This window comes from Heptranchias perlo, chromosome 25 (genome assembly GCF_035084215.1).
Source record: "Heptranchias perlo isolate sHepPer1 chromosome 25, sHepPer1.hap1, whole genome shotgun sequence".
Classification (NCBI taxonomy): Eukaryota; Metazoa; Chordata; class Chondrichthyes; order Hexanchiformes; family Hexanchidae; genus Heptranchias; species Heptranchias perlo.
In genome coordinates, this window is record NC_090349.1 from 5,020,922 (window position 1) to 5,038,549 (window position 17,628).

At 43.0% G+C, this 17,628-nt stretch overlaps 1 protein-coding gene across 3 annotated transcripts in view; it reads right to left on the bottom strand.

Moving 5' to 3' along the window:
• cabin1 (calcineurin binding protein 1) overlaps positions 1 to 17,628 on the bottom strand; it is a 483,310-nt gene that overhangs the window by 124,167 nt on the left and 341,515 nt on the right. For all 3 annotated transcript variants that reach the window (XM_068005469.1, XM_068005470.1, XM_068005468.1), the window contains exons 30-31: positions 13,487 to 13,583; positions 12,168 to 12,809 (exon numbers count right to left, since the gene is read on the bottom strand). In XM_068005469.1, coding sequence (XP_067861570.1) covers positions 12,168 to 12,809; positions 13,487 to 13,583 — 739 coding nt within the window. The remainder of the gene's footprint in view (positions 1 to 12,167; positions 12,810 to 13,486; positions 13,584 to 17,628) is intronic.

Sequence of the window (17,628 nt, forward strand, 5' to 3'; positions counted from 1 at the left end):
TCAGGAAGTTGTGGAGCTTCATGATCTCTATGTTCAACATGTTGAGCTGTCCGCTCAGTCTTTCTTCCTGTTCGAGCAGCTCGTTCTGATCCACCATCTCGTGGATTGACTGCTGTAGGCTGGCAACGGTCGTGGTTAGCCGACATAGTAGATACAGCACAGGAGAAGGCATTCGGCCCATCATGCCTGTGCTGGCACTTTGAAAGAGCTATCCAATTAGCTCCATTCCCCTGCTCTTTCACCATAGCGCTGTACATTTTTCCCCTTCAAGTATATGCCCAATTCCCTTTTGAAAGTTACTATTGAATCTGCTTCCACCACCCTTTCAGGCAGTGCATTCCAGATCATTACAACTCGCTGCGTAAAAAATTGTTTCCTCATGTCGCCTCTGGTTCTTTTGCCAATCACCTTAAATCTGTGTCCTCTGGTTACCAACCCTTCTGCCACTGGTAACAGTTTCTCCTTATTTACTCTATCAAAACCGTTCATGATTTTGAACGCCTCTATCAAATCTGCCCTTAACCTTCCCCGTTCTAAGAATAACCCCAGCTGCTCCTCTTTGTGAAGCGCTCTCTCTTGCTCCAGTAGCTGCAGGTCAGTCACTTGCTGCTCCTTCAACTTCTCGCCCGACAGCTATCTCTGCTCTTTCAAGCTATCCTATATTTGAGGTGCCGCTCAATCTCCAAAAGCTTTGTGTGGAGCTGATTGATCTTGCCCTGCAGCTGGACATTCTGCTGCTCTTTCGCTTCTTTCTGTTGCTGCGTCTGTTTGAACTCAGACCAAAGCTAGTGGTACTTGGTTTCCAGCTCTGTTTCTGGTCATTCTCCATACTCTGACTTAATTCGGTCCGCACTCTTTACATCAATGCCTCGGCGGCCGACAGCTTCACCTGAACCTTCTTGCAATCCAATTCCTTCTCCTGCAGGCTGGTCTTTATACTCTTCTTATGGAAAGCCTCATCCTTCAGATGATCCTGCAATTGTTGGAACTCGACTTCTTTCTTGGATAGTCTTTCACAGTTTTTGATTAAACTACTTTTTCCGGTCCGCCAACTGAGCCTGCAGGGAGACCACCTGCCCCGTCTCCTCCTGGAGCAATTCCTGAGTGTCCTGAAGGCAGAACTTCAGACTCACCCCCTCCTTGGCTAGTTGAATGGCTCCGGACTTGGTCCTCCCCAGAGCTCCGGCTGTGTTTTCCCCCTCGGCCCGCAATTTGAGGACCCAGTCAATGCCATTTTCCTCCTGACGGTTACGAACTTCCTAGACCTCCTTCTGAGACCCTATGGGCTTCCACAACTCCTCTTACCAGTTGGAGGTCTCCTGAAAAATTCTGTCAAGACTTCTTCCTCATCTTATCTGATGCTGCCCATTGCTCCCCATCACAGCTGAGCATACGCTTTAAGCCCGAGTTCCTCCTGCCGAGCGTCAAGGCTCAGGAAACAAGCATCCCTCTATTCAGCTCGAAACATTTCCTCAAGCATTTCCATATTGGGTTTGGCCTCTTCCTTTTCTCTTTTACAGTCACGATCCCACCGCTGCCACCATATGTAACAGGCTGTTACCGATCCAGAACCCAGGAGTAAATTGGACAGACAATTATATCCAAACCAGCTTAGTTTATTCACCCCCCATGGGTCTTTACTAATTGCATCAAACCAGTCACCTGTACTATCTTAGGTCCTTCTGTTTCATGCTTCTCCGTGTGGATTAGTCATCCACATTCAGTCCTCACAATGTACTGGACAGGTAGTACTTTCCTCCTTACCACTTGTCCCGCCCTCCAACTGAATCATTCCCAGCCTTTTATACTCACAGGCTGGGAGTTGTTAAAGGCAATTAAGGTCTACAACCTCTTAAAGTGGTATTCCTACCTCGTATACAACTCACTCTGATACATTATATAGAAACAATCCGAACCCCTCGATTAGATTCCAGTCTGTAACTCACTCCCGGGTATTCAGTGTTCATTGCTAACTCCTGCACATGTCCAAAGGAGTTTAGAGAACGACTGGAATGCCTAGATCACTGCACACGTTCAGTAAACCTCATCACATTTAGCTTCCCTCTTCAACATTGTTTTTCATTACATACCTATGATTTACCCATCACAAACTTCAAGTAATGTAGGAGTCTGCATCTTGTATCCTGACCCACCCACTAGCCCCTGTCCTTGCCTAACACTATTTTAAAATCTGGTCTTCAAATCTCTCCCTGGCCTCTCTCCACCCTATTTGGGAAATCTTTTCTAGGCATACATCTTATCCTACACACACTTTTCCTCTACCTCTGGATTACTGCATGTCCCCATACCCCCAACTCCATCATTGGCAGCTGATCTTTTAGCCAGTAGCTTCCACCTGCTGGAACACTTCGCAACCCACTTTAACGTTAGTACCTCACTCCTTGCCACCCAAATTCTCCTTTTTAAAAAAAAACCTCTTCAACCTTGTAAAGCACTCTGTGGGGATGAGCACCATATTAATCTAAGTTTTTGTTGATGTGCCCTCCATTTACAAATTAACAGGCTATCGTTTCATGGGGGATAACACTATGGCTCTGTCCCTTTACGATTGCGGCAGCATGACAATCATGGAAAATGAGCTATAACTTGTCCTGGTGGATGCTGACCAAGGAAGAGCTTAATGCAACAGATTCTATAACCTATTGAACCAGATGCTGTTTTGTAATGGTTTTAAAATGGGCTTATCCATCATTCTATCAAACAAATGCAGCCACTATCGAAGTTGAATATAAAAGAGTTAGGAGCAGGAGTAGGCCATCCGGCCCCTTGAGCCTGCTCCGCCATTCAACAAGATCATGGCTGATATTCTACCTCAACGCCATTTTCCTGCTATATCCCCATATCCCCTTGATGCCTTTAATATCTAGAAATCTATCGATCTCTGTTTTGAATGTACTCAACGACTGAGCCTCCACAGCCCTCTGGGGTAGAGAATTCCAAAGATTCACCACCCTCTGAGTGAAGAAATTTCTCCTCATCTCAGTCCTAACTGGCCTACCCCTTATTCTGAGAGTGTGACCCCTGGTTCTAGACCCCCCAGCCAGGGGAAACATCCTCCTTACATCTACCCTGTCGAGCCTGTAAGAATTTGGTATGTTTCAATAAGATCACCTCTCATTTTTCTAAACTCTAGAGGATACAGGCCTAGTCTACTCAATCAACAATCCCACCATCCCAATAATCAGTCTGGTGAACCTTCGTTGCACTCCCTCTATGGCAAGTATATCCTTTCTTAGGTAAGGAGACCAAAAATTGTACACAATACTCTTGGTGCGGTCTCACCAAGACCCTACATAATTGCAGTAAGACATCTTTACTTCTGCACTCAAATCCTCTTGTAATAAAGGCCAACATTTGCCTTCCTAATTTCTTGCTGCACCTGCATGTTAGCTTTCAGTAACTCATGTACAAGGACACCTAGGTCCCTTTGAACATCAACATTTCCCAATCTCTCTCACCATTTAAAAAACACTCTACTTTTCTGTTTTTCCTACCAGAGTGGATAACTTCACATTTTTCCACATTATATTCCATCTTGACAAGTGTCTTCACTTCCATCTACATGGAAGATTGTAGTAAATAAAATCTGTCGAGAGAGGCAGAGAAAATGTGCAAGCAAACTTGTGTGAGGGGAAAAAAGTGTTTATTTAGATTGTTCTGAAGTCAGAATTCCTTTAAACTTAAATTTCGATCTATATTTGTACAATGCTCTACTCAGTGCATACTATGTACTTAAAGTGAGGGTTGCCAAAATGCCAAAGTGGATGATACTTAAGGCCATCATTTACTTTTTCCCTTTCAGACAGAGGCGAAGAAGAACTGTGACTAGCTTGAGTGGGGATTTATTAACCTGTCTAACTTCATACACTTAATCAATGAGCCACACTTGTGCATCGCCTGAGCGATTAACACAAATATCTTGTGCAGACATCCAGGCACAACAGCTGCGAGGCTTTTCATGTCTCTCAAACAACTGAAACTTCACAGCACAGTCTGGACTTTTGATATTTACAATATATACACCGACACCCCCCCCCCCCACAGTGAAGGGGTTAATATCACCACGACAGGCGCTAGTACTTTGTCCACCAGGTATTTCTCGGGACGCGAAAGCCAAACTCTCCATTTGCTGAAATCAGAAGCCGCAAGCCTGGTCACTACCAGCAAACAGAACAGCAGCAGAGTTTGCTGTAGTTACAGTAACTTGCGTTGCCAGGAGATCAAAACAAAACACAGTAATTCATTTTCAAATTTGGAATGTCTTAGCCAGAGGAAAGGGAAACAAAAATGTCAGCCTCGCAGACTCTTGCTAAATGGAATATACACCTCCACTAATGTAAACAGTCACATTTATTAATCCATTTAAGATTACGACAACATTTTTGCACCAGTATGGAAAGAAACACAATTGTAAAATTTCCTGTTTATTCCAAGAACATGAGGAGTGAAGGACTGCCCACTGGGTCTGCTCAGTTCTCCAGCACTGCTGTCCACAGCTCAATGCTATAAGTTTACAGATAATTGTTCTGGCAGATCATATAGCTTCAATTTAATGCATAGAACACTCCTTGGAGCCAGGTCCAGCATTAATTTATTTTTCGAGGTAAAATCAATTTTGAAAAAGAATGTTCCTTACTTACAAAGAGCTTGGTGTGGGGTCATGTCACACTGCATACTACAAGCCTAAATCATATGGTATTCAATTCAATTACAGTTCTTTGCCAGTGTATTGGATGGTCACAGAGAGAAAACTTTTCATCTGCTGGTTAATAACAGGTTAGCAATAAGTTTTTTTTGGAATGTATCATTTTTTTGGAATGTATCATTTGCTGATGACACCAACTATATGGCTGGTCAACGAGTTCAAATGATTGACAGATCTGCACCAATTAAAGGAATGGGGCTAAGGGACAGCTGATGTTATTTAACGTAGAGAAACGCACAATGGTATTGGTTATTGTAGCACCAGACAAATCACTGTCACTTAGTTTTATAGTGTGATGCTTTCTGTGGTATCAGTAAAGTACTTGTAAACATATAAAATCTTTCTGCTTGTGTGAGTGTATGTCCATATTTCAGTGCTGTAGAGTCCCTTCCAATTGTAAAATCGTAAAACATAGACCCCTTCAAACAATTAAATTGCACAACCGGATCACAAGACCAGAGATCAACCTGTAACAACTTAGAAATTTAATCAAATAATCAGATCCCACAGATCAGTTCTTTCAATCAGATTCCAGAATCAGGAACCGAATAGATCCCAGATTGTGTCACTAGGCACTAATCAGATCCTATGTGGTTTTGATTGGTTCAGTCACAAAAACATCATGTATGAGAATGTTTTTTGTGGCATGCAGCCACTGTGACACTCCAACCCCCTAAAAATAAACATTAGCACATAATTAATACATTAATAAAATCAATAAATCCCAACCTTCCAATTGTTGTGACATCTGCCTTTTCCATATCAAGTCAACAGTCTGGATCCTGCATTGACCCTCCCCAATTCATAGAAGTCACTACACTCCCCACACCCACATGATCCAGGAGCCAGCACACCTGTGCTTGACATCCTAAGGCCCAACCCCAAGAATGCATTCACATCAAACCAAAGTCATGCACATGTTGACAACTCAGAGCTCGCCACCCTCTGCCCTTTCTGCATTTACTCGATTCAATGACTCTGGTCCCAAAAGGAGAGCAACAAAAACAGATGAACAGAGAGAAATACGGAGAAAGGTAAGTGAATAAAGACAATAGTAGATAACAGAACCAACTCTCGAGGGCAGACATGTGGCTTCTGTAATTAGAAATTTATAACATTTACACATGCTGTTAACGCCAGTCAACTGGAGTATTAACAATTGCTCTTTTACCTAGTTATTTTACACCTGAGGTGGCATGGGCTGCCCACCATGACATCGAGTTACATCAAAACTATAGCACAGAAACAGGCCATTCGGCCCAACTGGTCTATATGGCGTTTATGCTCCATAAGAGCCTCCTCCTTCCCTACTTCATCTAACCCAATCAGGATACCCTTCTATTCCTTTCTCCCCCATGTGTTTATCTAGCTTCCCCTTAAATGCATCTATGCTAATCACCTCAACTACTCCTTGTGGTAGCCCGTTCTACATTCTTACCATCCTTTGGGTAAAGAAGTTTCCCCTGAATTCCCAACTGGATTTCACAGAATCATAGAACGGTTACAGCAAGGAAGGAGGCCATTTGGTCCGTCGAGTGCATGCCAGCTCTCTGCAAGAGCAATCCAGCTAGTCCCACTCCCCCGCTCTATCCCTGTAGCCCAGTATTTATCGAGTTCCCTTTTGAAAGCCATGATTGAATCTGCCTCCACCACCCCCTCAGGCAGTGTATTCCAGATCCTAACCACTCGCTGTGTAAAAAGCTTTTCCTCATGTCGCCTTTGGTGCTTTTGCCAATCACCTTAAATCTATGTCCTCTGGTTCTTGACCCTTCCGTCAATGGGAACAGTTTCTCTCTATCTACACTGTGCAGACCCTTCATGATTTTGAATACCTCTATCAAATCTCCTCTCAACCTTCTGTGTTCCAAGGAGAACAATCCCAGCTTCTCCAGTCTATCCACGTAACTGAAGTCCTTCATCCCTGGAACCATTCAAGTAAATCTTTTCTGCACCCTCTCGAAGGCCTTCATAACCTTCCTAAAGTGCAGTGCCCAGAACTGGACACAATACTCCAGTTGTGGCCGAACCAGTGTTTTATAAAGGTTCATCATAACCTCCTTACTTTTGTACTCTATGCCTCTATTTATAAAGCCCAGAATCCTGTATGCTTTTTTAACCGCTTTCTCAACCTGCCCTGCCACCTTCAAAGATTTGGGCAAATATAACCCCAGATCTCTGTTCCTGTACCCCTTTTAAAATTGTACCCTCTAGTTTATACTGCCTCGCCTCGTTCTTCCTACATAATGCATCACTTCGCACTTTTCTGCATTAAATTTCATCTGCCATGTGTGCACCCGTTCCACCAGCCTGTCTATGTCCTCTTGAAGTCTATCACTATCTTCCTCACTGTTCACTACACTTCCAAGTTTTGAAATTGTGCCCTGTACACCCAAGTCCAAGTCATTAATATATATCAAGAAAAGCACTGGTCCTAGTACAGACACCTTGGGAACACCACGGTATACCTTCCTCCAGTCCGAAAAACAACCATTCACCACTACTCTCTGTTTCCTCTAACTTAGCCAATTTCATATCAATGCTGCCACTGTCCCTTTTATTCCATGGGCTTCAATTTTGCTGACAAGCCCATTATTCAGCACTTTATCAAACGCCTTTTGGAAGTCCATATACTCATCAACCACATTGCCCTCATTTACTCTATGTTACCTCATCAAAAAACTCAATCAAGTTAGTTAAACATGATTTGCCTTTAACAAATCTGTGCTGGCTTTCATTTATTAATCCACACTTGTCCACGTGACTATTAACTTTGTCCCGGATTATCGTTTCTAAAAGTTTCCCCACCACCGAGGTTAAACTGACTGGCCTGTAGTTGCTGGGTTTATCCTTACACCCTTTTTTGAACAAGGGTGTAAGATTTGCAATTCTCCAGTCCTCTGGCACCACTCCCGTTTCCAAGGATGATTGGAAGATTATGGCCAGTATCTCCGCAATTTCCCCCCTTACTTCCCTCAGCAACCTAGGATACATCCCATCCGGACCGGGTGACTTATCTACTTTAAGTACAGCTTGCTTTTCTAGTACCTCTTATCAATTTTTAGCCGATCCAGTATCTCAACAACCTCTTTTACTGTGACTTTGGCAGCATCTTCTTCCTTGGTAAAGACAGATGCAAAGTACTCATTTAGTACTTCAGCCATGCCCGCTGCCTCCATGCATAGATCTCCTTTATGGTCCCTAATCGGCCCCACCCCTCCTCTTACTACCCGTTTACATGACTATAGAAGACTTTTGGATTCCCTTTTATGTTGGCCGCTAGTCTATTCTCATACTGTCTCTTTGCCCCTCTCATTTCCTTTTTCACTTCCCCTCTGAACTTTCTAGATTCAGCCTGGTTCTCACGTATTAACAACCTGACATCCACCATATGCCCCTTTTTTCTGCTTCATCTTACTTTCTATCTCTTTGGTCATCCAGGGAGCTTTGGCTTTAATTGCCCTACCTTTCCCCATCCTGGGAATGTACCTGAACCATCACTTCTTTAAAGGCTGCCCATTGTTCAGTTTTGCCTGCCAATCTTCGATTCCAATTTACCCGGGCCAGGTCCGTTCTCATCCCACTGACTGATATTAGCAACTAAAAGGAATACAGCCGAACAGTCAGCAATACAAATACTTAACTTACACTCTGCTTTAAACTGTCTTGAAAATAGAGCATCTTTGAAGGTTATAATGTGGTGTGCCTCTGCTCCGCAGAGTTCCATTTCACCCCCTCAATGTGGAAAAATAATGCTGATGGAAAGGTAACTGATGCATCAGGGAAAACCTGCACCTATTATAACATTCATCTGGATCGCCAAGGTGGAATACAACACAGGGGATCAAAGGAGTTCTTTCATCTGACAGGTATTAATTGTGAAGACACCCTTGCTTTCAACGTATTTCCTGCTAAATCAACCATTACAAATAATGAATGTCTATTTCTCCAGTCGGCAAAATTACATACATTAATTGTTGCCCATAAATAAAACCATTTGTGATGCATTTTGGAGTTTACAGATGAAATAACCATCATCTTTCAAGAGACCACTAATTTGATTAGCTTCAGTTCTGAGTTCTGGGACTTAGCACAGTCCTCATGCTACAGGTACTAGGAGCTTCCTTTAGAGGTACTACTGCCTGAAGTTCATTTCAAATTTAAAATAATACCATATCTAAAATTACAAATGGAAAAAATTAGAACAGATTTTATTTTTTGAAGTGAGATGAAGCTCTACTTCTATGAGAGAGAGAGATACAGACAGACAGGCACAACACCACCTCCATGGAGTCTCCAAACTATCTTACAGCCATGCCGACTTGGCCATTTTAAGATAAGCACGTGGTCAAAGTGGCAGTGGAGTCTTTTGCGACTTCCAATCATTCACCACCACAAACACTGCAGACGCAAGACGAGTGGAACTAGTCCGACCTCAGCCTCAATTACTGCTCCTAGTTCCCATTCAACAAAGCCTTCAAGGGACAAATGCAAAATCTTGATGAGAGACATAATACTGATATCAGCTCAGTACAGATAAAATATATAGAACACTGTGCTCCCTGCCCCAAGCCCTCAGGATGTGGGGAGATTTTTTGTGCACAAGGTGGAGTACTGCCAGAGCTTCAGGGTGTTTACAAGGTAATAGTAACTAAAAGCCACATCAATAAATATTCCATTTATGAAATGTTGCTAACCAGAGGCCTTCTATTAAAAAGATGACAGACAGCCCCAGTTCTGTGATTGGATGGTGCTGAACTGTCTAAATTGAAATTGATTGGACTGTTATTCATTTGTGGTTTGAAACTGCTTCTTCAGCGAGAGGCAATGAAATAAACAGAAAAAACGTAAGTTAGAAACAGGCAAATGTTAGCAGAGGTTGACGGAGTTAAAGGGATTTTTTTTGTAACCGTGCATGGCTGGCTGTCATCAGATAGGGGTCAGCACTGTACTGAAGATGATTCAAAGCTTTTTCAGTCCATCTTGGAAGCAGAACAATACCGAATGAACAGGGACAATGAGAGAACTCATTGACGAGATTTTACAACATGGAAATTCCAAGATAAAATGATGGAACGCATTTACTGCAAGTTGATTTATTGTCGAGTGAAGGAACTGTTTACTTTCTGCAAGCTACTGATTAAATCACCTCCTAAATAAGTAGACTGCCTACCTTACAGCATTTTCTTCATTGCTTCAGCACACCACAGGAATCCAGTCTAGCTTGATCGTTTTTGGGGAACCACATACACTAAATGTGGCCACGGCCTTACAGACAGACGGTATGGCATGTGATCTACTATTCCTGTGTCATAGAAAGCCCAGAATCTGTGCTGTTGTGCGAGTTTGATTTGATCTGAATCCAAATTGAAACTCAGTAGCAAACCCCAACCTCCAAAAACCTACCCTCAGTAGGGGCTGAGGGGTGGATGGGAGGGATTGTGGTGTGTGGAGGATGGATATATCATTCAAAGAATGAAGATGACCCTACCAGATGGTAATCTACCTATCTTCATTAATGCTACCACACACACACCGCAGGAGTATACCAAATCAATGCCAATTCAGGAGGGGGGGCTGAGAACACAAACTGACAGAATGGATCTAGCAAATGAATTATGTGCAGCAGTCTGATCTAGACAGTAATGTTTAGTAAACTTGAGGATTATTCCATGTGGCAAGCCTTCTAAAATCAATCGGAACCTGACTGACATGCGCTCAGAACGTAGCTGTGAAATGATCTTTAACCTTCTCGAGGGCAATTAGGGATGGGCAATAAATGCCGGCCTTGCCAGCGACGCCCACATCCCGTGAACGAATAAAAAAAAACCTGCTCCTGGGCTTCTTCCTGCAACACTGAATACATTAACTTGTGAAGAGCTAAATTAAAGTCCCAAATGAGAACTACTGGCCTAATGGCACAATTCCAAACCGCTTACATTAAACAGGTCACCAACAGGTAATCCCCTGATTATCCCAAACAAAAACAGAAGATGAAAGATCAAATCAGCCACATGTGAACCTGAATTCTAAATTAACTACAAACATGGCTGTTGATGCTCCAATAAAAGAGAAGTGAACATCAGAAACCCCAAAGTTTCTGGTTACAGTCTGTGCCCATCTGGAGCAAGGCTCCTATTCTGGGATTGGAAACCCCCGGAGTATCTTGAGGCTTTGAGTGATCTGTGCTTGGGGGGAGAAGAGTGAGCGAGCTCTCGATCTGGGGGTGGGGGGGGGGGGTGAGGAGGAGAGTGAGCGAGCTCTCCATCACAGGGGGGAGGAAAAAAGATATATATATATATATATATATATCTCCATCTATCTATCTATCATCACGGGGGTGTGAGGAGAGATAAATTGAAATGGCTGCCAAAATCTGAGCAACGGAGCCTCATTAAACATTAAAATCATTGACCCTTCTCTCCAAAGCGATCATTCAGACACCCCCAAACCCGCCGCAGTAATACCAGAAGGCGGCGCATTCACGCCGGTTTGGGGTTGGATTTCACATATTGAACAATTTATTCCCCCCACACCCTCTCCTGCCCGTTGGAGGGCAGTTAGAATTCCCCCCATGTCACAAATCCCAGAAATACCAGTAAGTGAAATATTCACAATACACTCAGTGTCAAGCTGTATTTTTGTGTCTTATTTCATTCGTGCATATTGCACCACATTCCACTGGTTAAAAAGCACACCTAGCCACTGACTTTACAGACAGGCTTGAGAAGAAGAAGTAACGATCTGTAGATCTCCTCTTACTCAGGGATACTGAAAATTTTGCAAATTTTTGGCATTTTCTCTGACGAGGTAGTGCTGTTCTTAGTGAGATTAGGGTGCGTGAAATTGCAGACTACCTTCCAATACATCCCACAATTTGAGAACAGGCCAGTTCTTCATGCAAAACAACTAACATTACCCCACATAAAATAGATTTACTTCCTGGGAAATGACTGCTCAAATACACATTTCAGCCACCCTGCCATCTCAGTAGTGGTGTGCAAAATATCCTCCACTTCTCCCTGGCAGGGAAACAGCCAGCTTATTAACAGTTCTCCTCTTTCTCCTTCACCAGAGACACTCAGTTCGCCCCCAGATCTCCCCATTCCTCCTTTCATTCACTTTGATGTGATGTAAATAAGATAGTTTAATAAGATACATATACACATGCACATCCTAATGTAATGCCACAGCAATGCTAAGTCATCTAGCATAGCAATGTGATGAACAGGGTTGTTCTTTGTGACTTCTGCAGCGAATCTCCATAATCAAGTGAATTTGCCGGAGAAGCTCAACACTGGGACACTTTACCAGTAACGATCTGTAGATTATACTTTTGAGGAGGTCAGAGTTGGTTTGTATACATTTTAATTGCTCATTTTTAAATAAAGATAAATACTTCTCCTAAGAATTAGATTTTAAAAAGATAATGAATGTACTATACCTGTTTAATCAGCATGTAGGTCTCCGACATGATTTTCTCAATCTTTCCAAGATCAACAGTCATAACCTTTTGACCTTGCTGCCAGACCCTGTATGCATCCAACAGCAGCGTTTTCCCAGATTCTGTGTCATCTATCAGTTTTCTCTTCCTGCCTGTTTTCCTGACCACTTGGCTAGCCATGACGTGTGATGTTCCTGTTGATCCTTGCTGCTTTGAACTGATGCTCAACTCCTCCAAAGACAGTTCAGCAGGTTTGCATTCAGGGCTCTTACCCTCAGTAACACCAACAGTTTTGTTCAGCTCTGGATCCAAACCACTGCGAGGCTTGAACGAAAAATCCAATTTTCGTTGTTCAGCAGAGCTGTCAAGTTCCATTGGTTCCTCTATGCCAATGCTTGGTTTGCTGAGGTCACCCATTACTTTATCATTTTTGTCCCCTTGCTCCATGTCCATAGCCTGGGGGGACTGGCCTCTTGGAATATCTTTCACCCCATTCTCTGTATTTCTTAAAGGCCCATCAGAGATGGTGGTTTTTTTGGCTACAACACCCTTGTGCTCCTCAGCATTGGGCTTGTTTGAAACATCTGTTGTCATCTCCCCCATTGGAGAACCTGAAGATTTTGGAATCTGGTCTTCAGATACCTAAACAAATCGATAGAACAAGCAAATCGATAGAATAATGGAGGAAAATATTTGTTATATGGACCCAGTTAACAGTCTAACGCTTTGACATGTCCTTTCTTGGACAGCAAATACTCGCTCTCCCCCTCCCCAAATCCATAACATCCTTCTTTTTCTAACCTGTAGGCTAGGAAAGGATTCTCTGCCATTACCTTCTTTCCAGGTATTAAAGCATTTGCTCCTTAATCGGATCGTAGCAGCCTTAAATTTAATGGCTGCCCATCCATCTAATCCACCTACCACTACCAGGAAAAATTCTCTTAGTGCGCCAACTCAAGATTGGCTTGTCACAGCACAGGATTTAAACTAGTTATTCAAGAAGAGCTCACTCCACCCCTCAAAACCACAGCTCCCTTGCTGAGGTCACAAAGTTGCTTTGACAAACTTAAAAAGCATCAGAAATGAAAACATAATTTTAAAAAAAAATGAAATGTAGGTTCCTCAATAGCACAGCTGTGACATCAGTACCAAGTTCCCAATCTTGGCCAAGCTTCCTGGAGGTGGTACTTCTACCAGAGGGAAGAAGAAAGCAAGTTAGGATGGAGTGTGCGCCCAGCCAACCTCACATGCCGTCTACTGGGGAAAAGGCCCATCAAAACATTCTTGACGATTAACAATGTAATAATTAGTAGCATTACCCCAGATAATTCCTTCAAGTTGTCCTCAAGCACTTTCACTGTGAAAATGAATGCCCGCTTGGCAAGCACTTGACGATCCACATCACGCAAATATTTCCTGTGAGAAAGACCAGAGAGAAACACCATGATAGCAGAATGCATTGCACCCAGTTAATGCAAGCACAATGAATGAATCACTTCCTCTATAACTGCTGGAGCCAAATCTCATCAATTCTACAAAAGAAAAAAAAATCACATCACACATCTAAGTATCTGCAAATATTCCAGGTTTTGTTTATATGCCAGTGTGAAGATACGTAGGTCTAAATGGATTGCTGGATTTCAAAGTCAGTTAAACCAGCTGGCATTAACTATAGAGACAGAAAGACCACGTCTTCAACTGCCTCTTCACTGATATCTTATTTAAGACAACATGGGGACTAGATGATATACTGAGTTACAGCATGGTTTTCACCTTTGGGACCCAAGTTTGAACCCAGCGATGAATAATGGGATGCAAGACTCCTTTCTCTGCACGTCCTGTTCACCCATCACCCCTCGCTGACCTACATTGGTACCCGGTCCACCAACGCCTTGATTTTAAACTTCTCATCCTCGTATTCAAATCCCTCCATGGCCTTGCTCCTCCCTATCTGTGTAACCTCCAACCCTCCGACACCTTTGCGTTTTTCCAACTCTGGCCTCTTGTGCATCTCCCCTTTCCTTCGCCCCATCATTGGAGGTCGTGCTTTCATTAGTCGAAGCTCTAAGCTCTGGAATTCCCTCCCTAAACTTCTCCACTTCTCTCTCCTCCTTGAAACCTACCACTTTGACCAAGCTTTTAGTCACCTGTCCTAATATCTCCTTCTTTGCTTGGTGTCAAGTTTTGTCTGCTAACACTCCTGTGAAGCGCCTTAGGACGTTTTACTATATCAAAGGCATTATATAAACGCAAGCTGTTGTTGAACATAAATGCACCATGTGAAAATCATTTGGGCAGTTTCAAACTCGTTTCCTTTGCATGTGAGCTGACTGCACAAAACTACACTAATTCAACTTGAATTGGTAGCAACTGTGTCTCATTCAAGCCACAAGGACATTGTTGGTACAATGCGGAGGGAATGAACTCTTCATCTATCCCATTGCTATATCGGGACTAAAAATGGATGACACACTCCAGATAAAGTACATGGGGAAAATTTTCCAGTCTCCTGCACCAAGATTCTTCAACTCTTAGTTATGCAAAGGCATTGATTAATTTTAAATTAAATACCTCTGAACAACTTACTCCCACGATGGCTCAGTGGGTAAATCTAACAAATGGTTGGGTAATGAGCCACACAGACCAAGGAAGTCCATGGTATGTGTTCAGTTAGCTTGTAGAGATGAAACACCAATAACTGCAGTATCCCTGTAGTCAGGAAAAGGAAAGCAATCCAACTTTTGGTTTTTGTGCCATGAAGTGGAAGTAAAAGCGTGTGGACATCGGCCCAGATTTTGCTGGAGCGAGGCATCTCACGGCATGCCTTGTTAGCTACACTTTTTCCCTCACCCTTCAGCTCAAAAAAGTTTTGCCCTGTAAGTTGCTGGATTTGAGAGGGCAACTTGGACCTTAGTGAACAACGGGACCAACAGTCTATCTCCTTAACCAATGAGATTCAAGGATTGAGAAAGAAACAGAGGAACAACAGAGAAGGAGGGTGAATTTGAGTCAAATCAGATACAGAAAGGGAAGTAAACAGAGGGGAAGAAAGATTAAGAGAGAGAGAGAGAAGAAACAAAGGAAAAGTAAGACATTTTTTAAATGTCCAACAATTTACTACCTGTAGGAATGAGACGCCTCAGATCAAACTGTTCCCTTTCTAGGCTGGAGAGGTTGATTGGCATTGCAGGAACATAATTCTCATTAAAAAAGGTACTTACACTGTTAAGTACTAGCCCTAACTTTCTGCGGTGAGTTTAATGGGCAATTAATGTGCAAATGCAGCAACTTCGCAAAACTCACAGGGAGGATGAGGACGAGCTGCTGTTTTTGTTTGGTGAAGCGGTGCAAATCGTCCAGCAACTTGTGGCAATTCGTAATTCATGGGGTATCTCTTCCTCGCCATAAATTGCTGGACAATACACATTAATAAGGCTGAGCACTATTAAACTCGCCATTATTTTGGCAGCAAATTCTGGGCCATAGAGTGGGGGGGGGGGGGGGAACAGGAGCAAAATTGGCTCGGATTCCCCCCATTGTCAAATACCTCGAACACCGATTGTGTTCAGACAATTGACCACTTGGACAAGATATCTGGGCCATTGGAACTGTAACACTGCATGAATGACCACCTTTAGAGGAGGAAATCAGAGGGGAAAATAGGAAGAGAAATAAAATGTCCTGAACTGATTGGTTGGTAGACAGTTTCATTCCTTTAACTTTTATTACAGAATAAGAGCACTAAACTGTATAAACAGATGAAGTGTTTACTTAAACGGTTACCCACAACTTACATTTACAGGGCCACACCTTCATCTTGTTCCAGACATACTTGCTCTCGAGGCAGTACAAAGAAGGTTCACTCGGTTAATCCCCGGGATGAGGGGGTGGACATATGAGGAGAGGTTGAGTAGATTGGGACTCTACTCATTGGAGTTCAGAAGAATGAGAGGCAATCTTATTGAAACATATAAGATTGTGAAGGGGCTTGATCGGGTGGATGCGGTAAGGATGTTCCCAAGGATGGGTGAAACTAGAACCAGGGGGCATAATCTTAGAATAAGGGTCTGCTCTTTCAAAACTGAGATGAGGAGAAACTTCTTCACTCAGAGGGTGGTAGGTCTGTGGAATTTGCTGCCCCAGGAAGCTACATCATTAAATAAATTTAAAACAGAAATAGACAGTTTCCTAGAAGTAAAGGGAATTAGGGGTTACGGGGAGCGGGCAGGAAATTGGACATGAATTTAGATTTGAGGTTAGGATCAGATCAGCCATGATCTTATTGAATGGCGGAGCAGGCTCGAGGGGCCGATTGGCCTACTCCTGCTCCTATTTCTTATGTTCTTATGTTCTTATCTGGCTGGGAGGAGCCACTGCAGTCCACCGACTACACCATTAACCCCGAGACTGGTCAACAGCTAGCATGATTGCAGAGCTAAACAAACTGCTTGAAGCCAGAGTCTATAATATGGTTGATACCATATTCCATTGGTCCAGGCCATTCTGAGTATGCATTCTATCTTGTGAGGGAGATAATCATTACTAAGCCAAAGTTAGGGATGAGAGCATTTGTTTGTTTGCAAAAGTACCGTAGGTAATTTGGCATTGGAAACACCATTTTGGGCAGTGTCCAAGGTTACACCAATAGAGGCAATGCAATTTGCCTGGGCATTGACTGGGGACTGGGTGTGCACATCACTCAGTTGGTGTCAATATCAATCACCAACAGCCCACCTACTGGAACAAGTTTTGGCCAGTTCATGACTGTTGCTAGTGGAGGTCATGTAGAGTTCATCCCAGCCTGGTGTTTTCCCTGCAGTTTTATGAGTCACTGTAGAAAGTGTACCACCTTTAATGAATCCACCTTGTGAATTCTCTGTACTCATGTCTCATTGTCTCATCGCGCCTCTGGTTCTTTTGCCAATTATCTTAAAATTACCTTAAATCTGTGTCGTCTTGTTACCGACCCTTCTGCCACTGGAAACAGTTTCTCCATATTTACTCTATCAAAACCCTTCATGATTGTGAACACCTCCAACAAATCTCCCCTTAACCTTCTCTGCTCTAAAAGAGAACAACCCCAGTTTCTCTAGTCCCTCCATGTAACTGAAATCCCTCATCCCTGGTACCATTATAGTAAATCTCCTCGGCACCTTCTCTATATGGCCTTGACATTCTTCCAAAAGTTTGTTGCCAATACTCCAGCTGGGGCCTAACCAGTGATTTAGAAAGGTTTCGCATAACTTCCTTGATTTTGTACTCTATGCCTCAGTTTATAAAGCCCAGGATCCGTAGGCTTTTTTTAAAAAGAAAACAGCCTTCTCAACTTGTCCTGCCACCTTTGATTTGTGTACATACACCCCCAGGTTTCTGTTCCTGCTCCCATTTTAAAATTGTACCATTTAGTTTATATTGTCTCTCCTCATTCTTCCTACCAAAATGCATCACTTCACACTTCTCT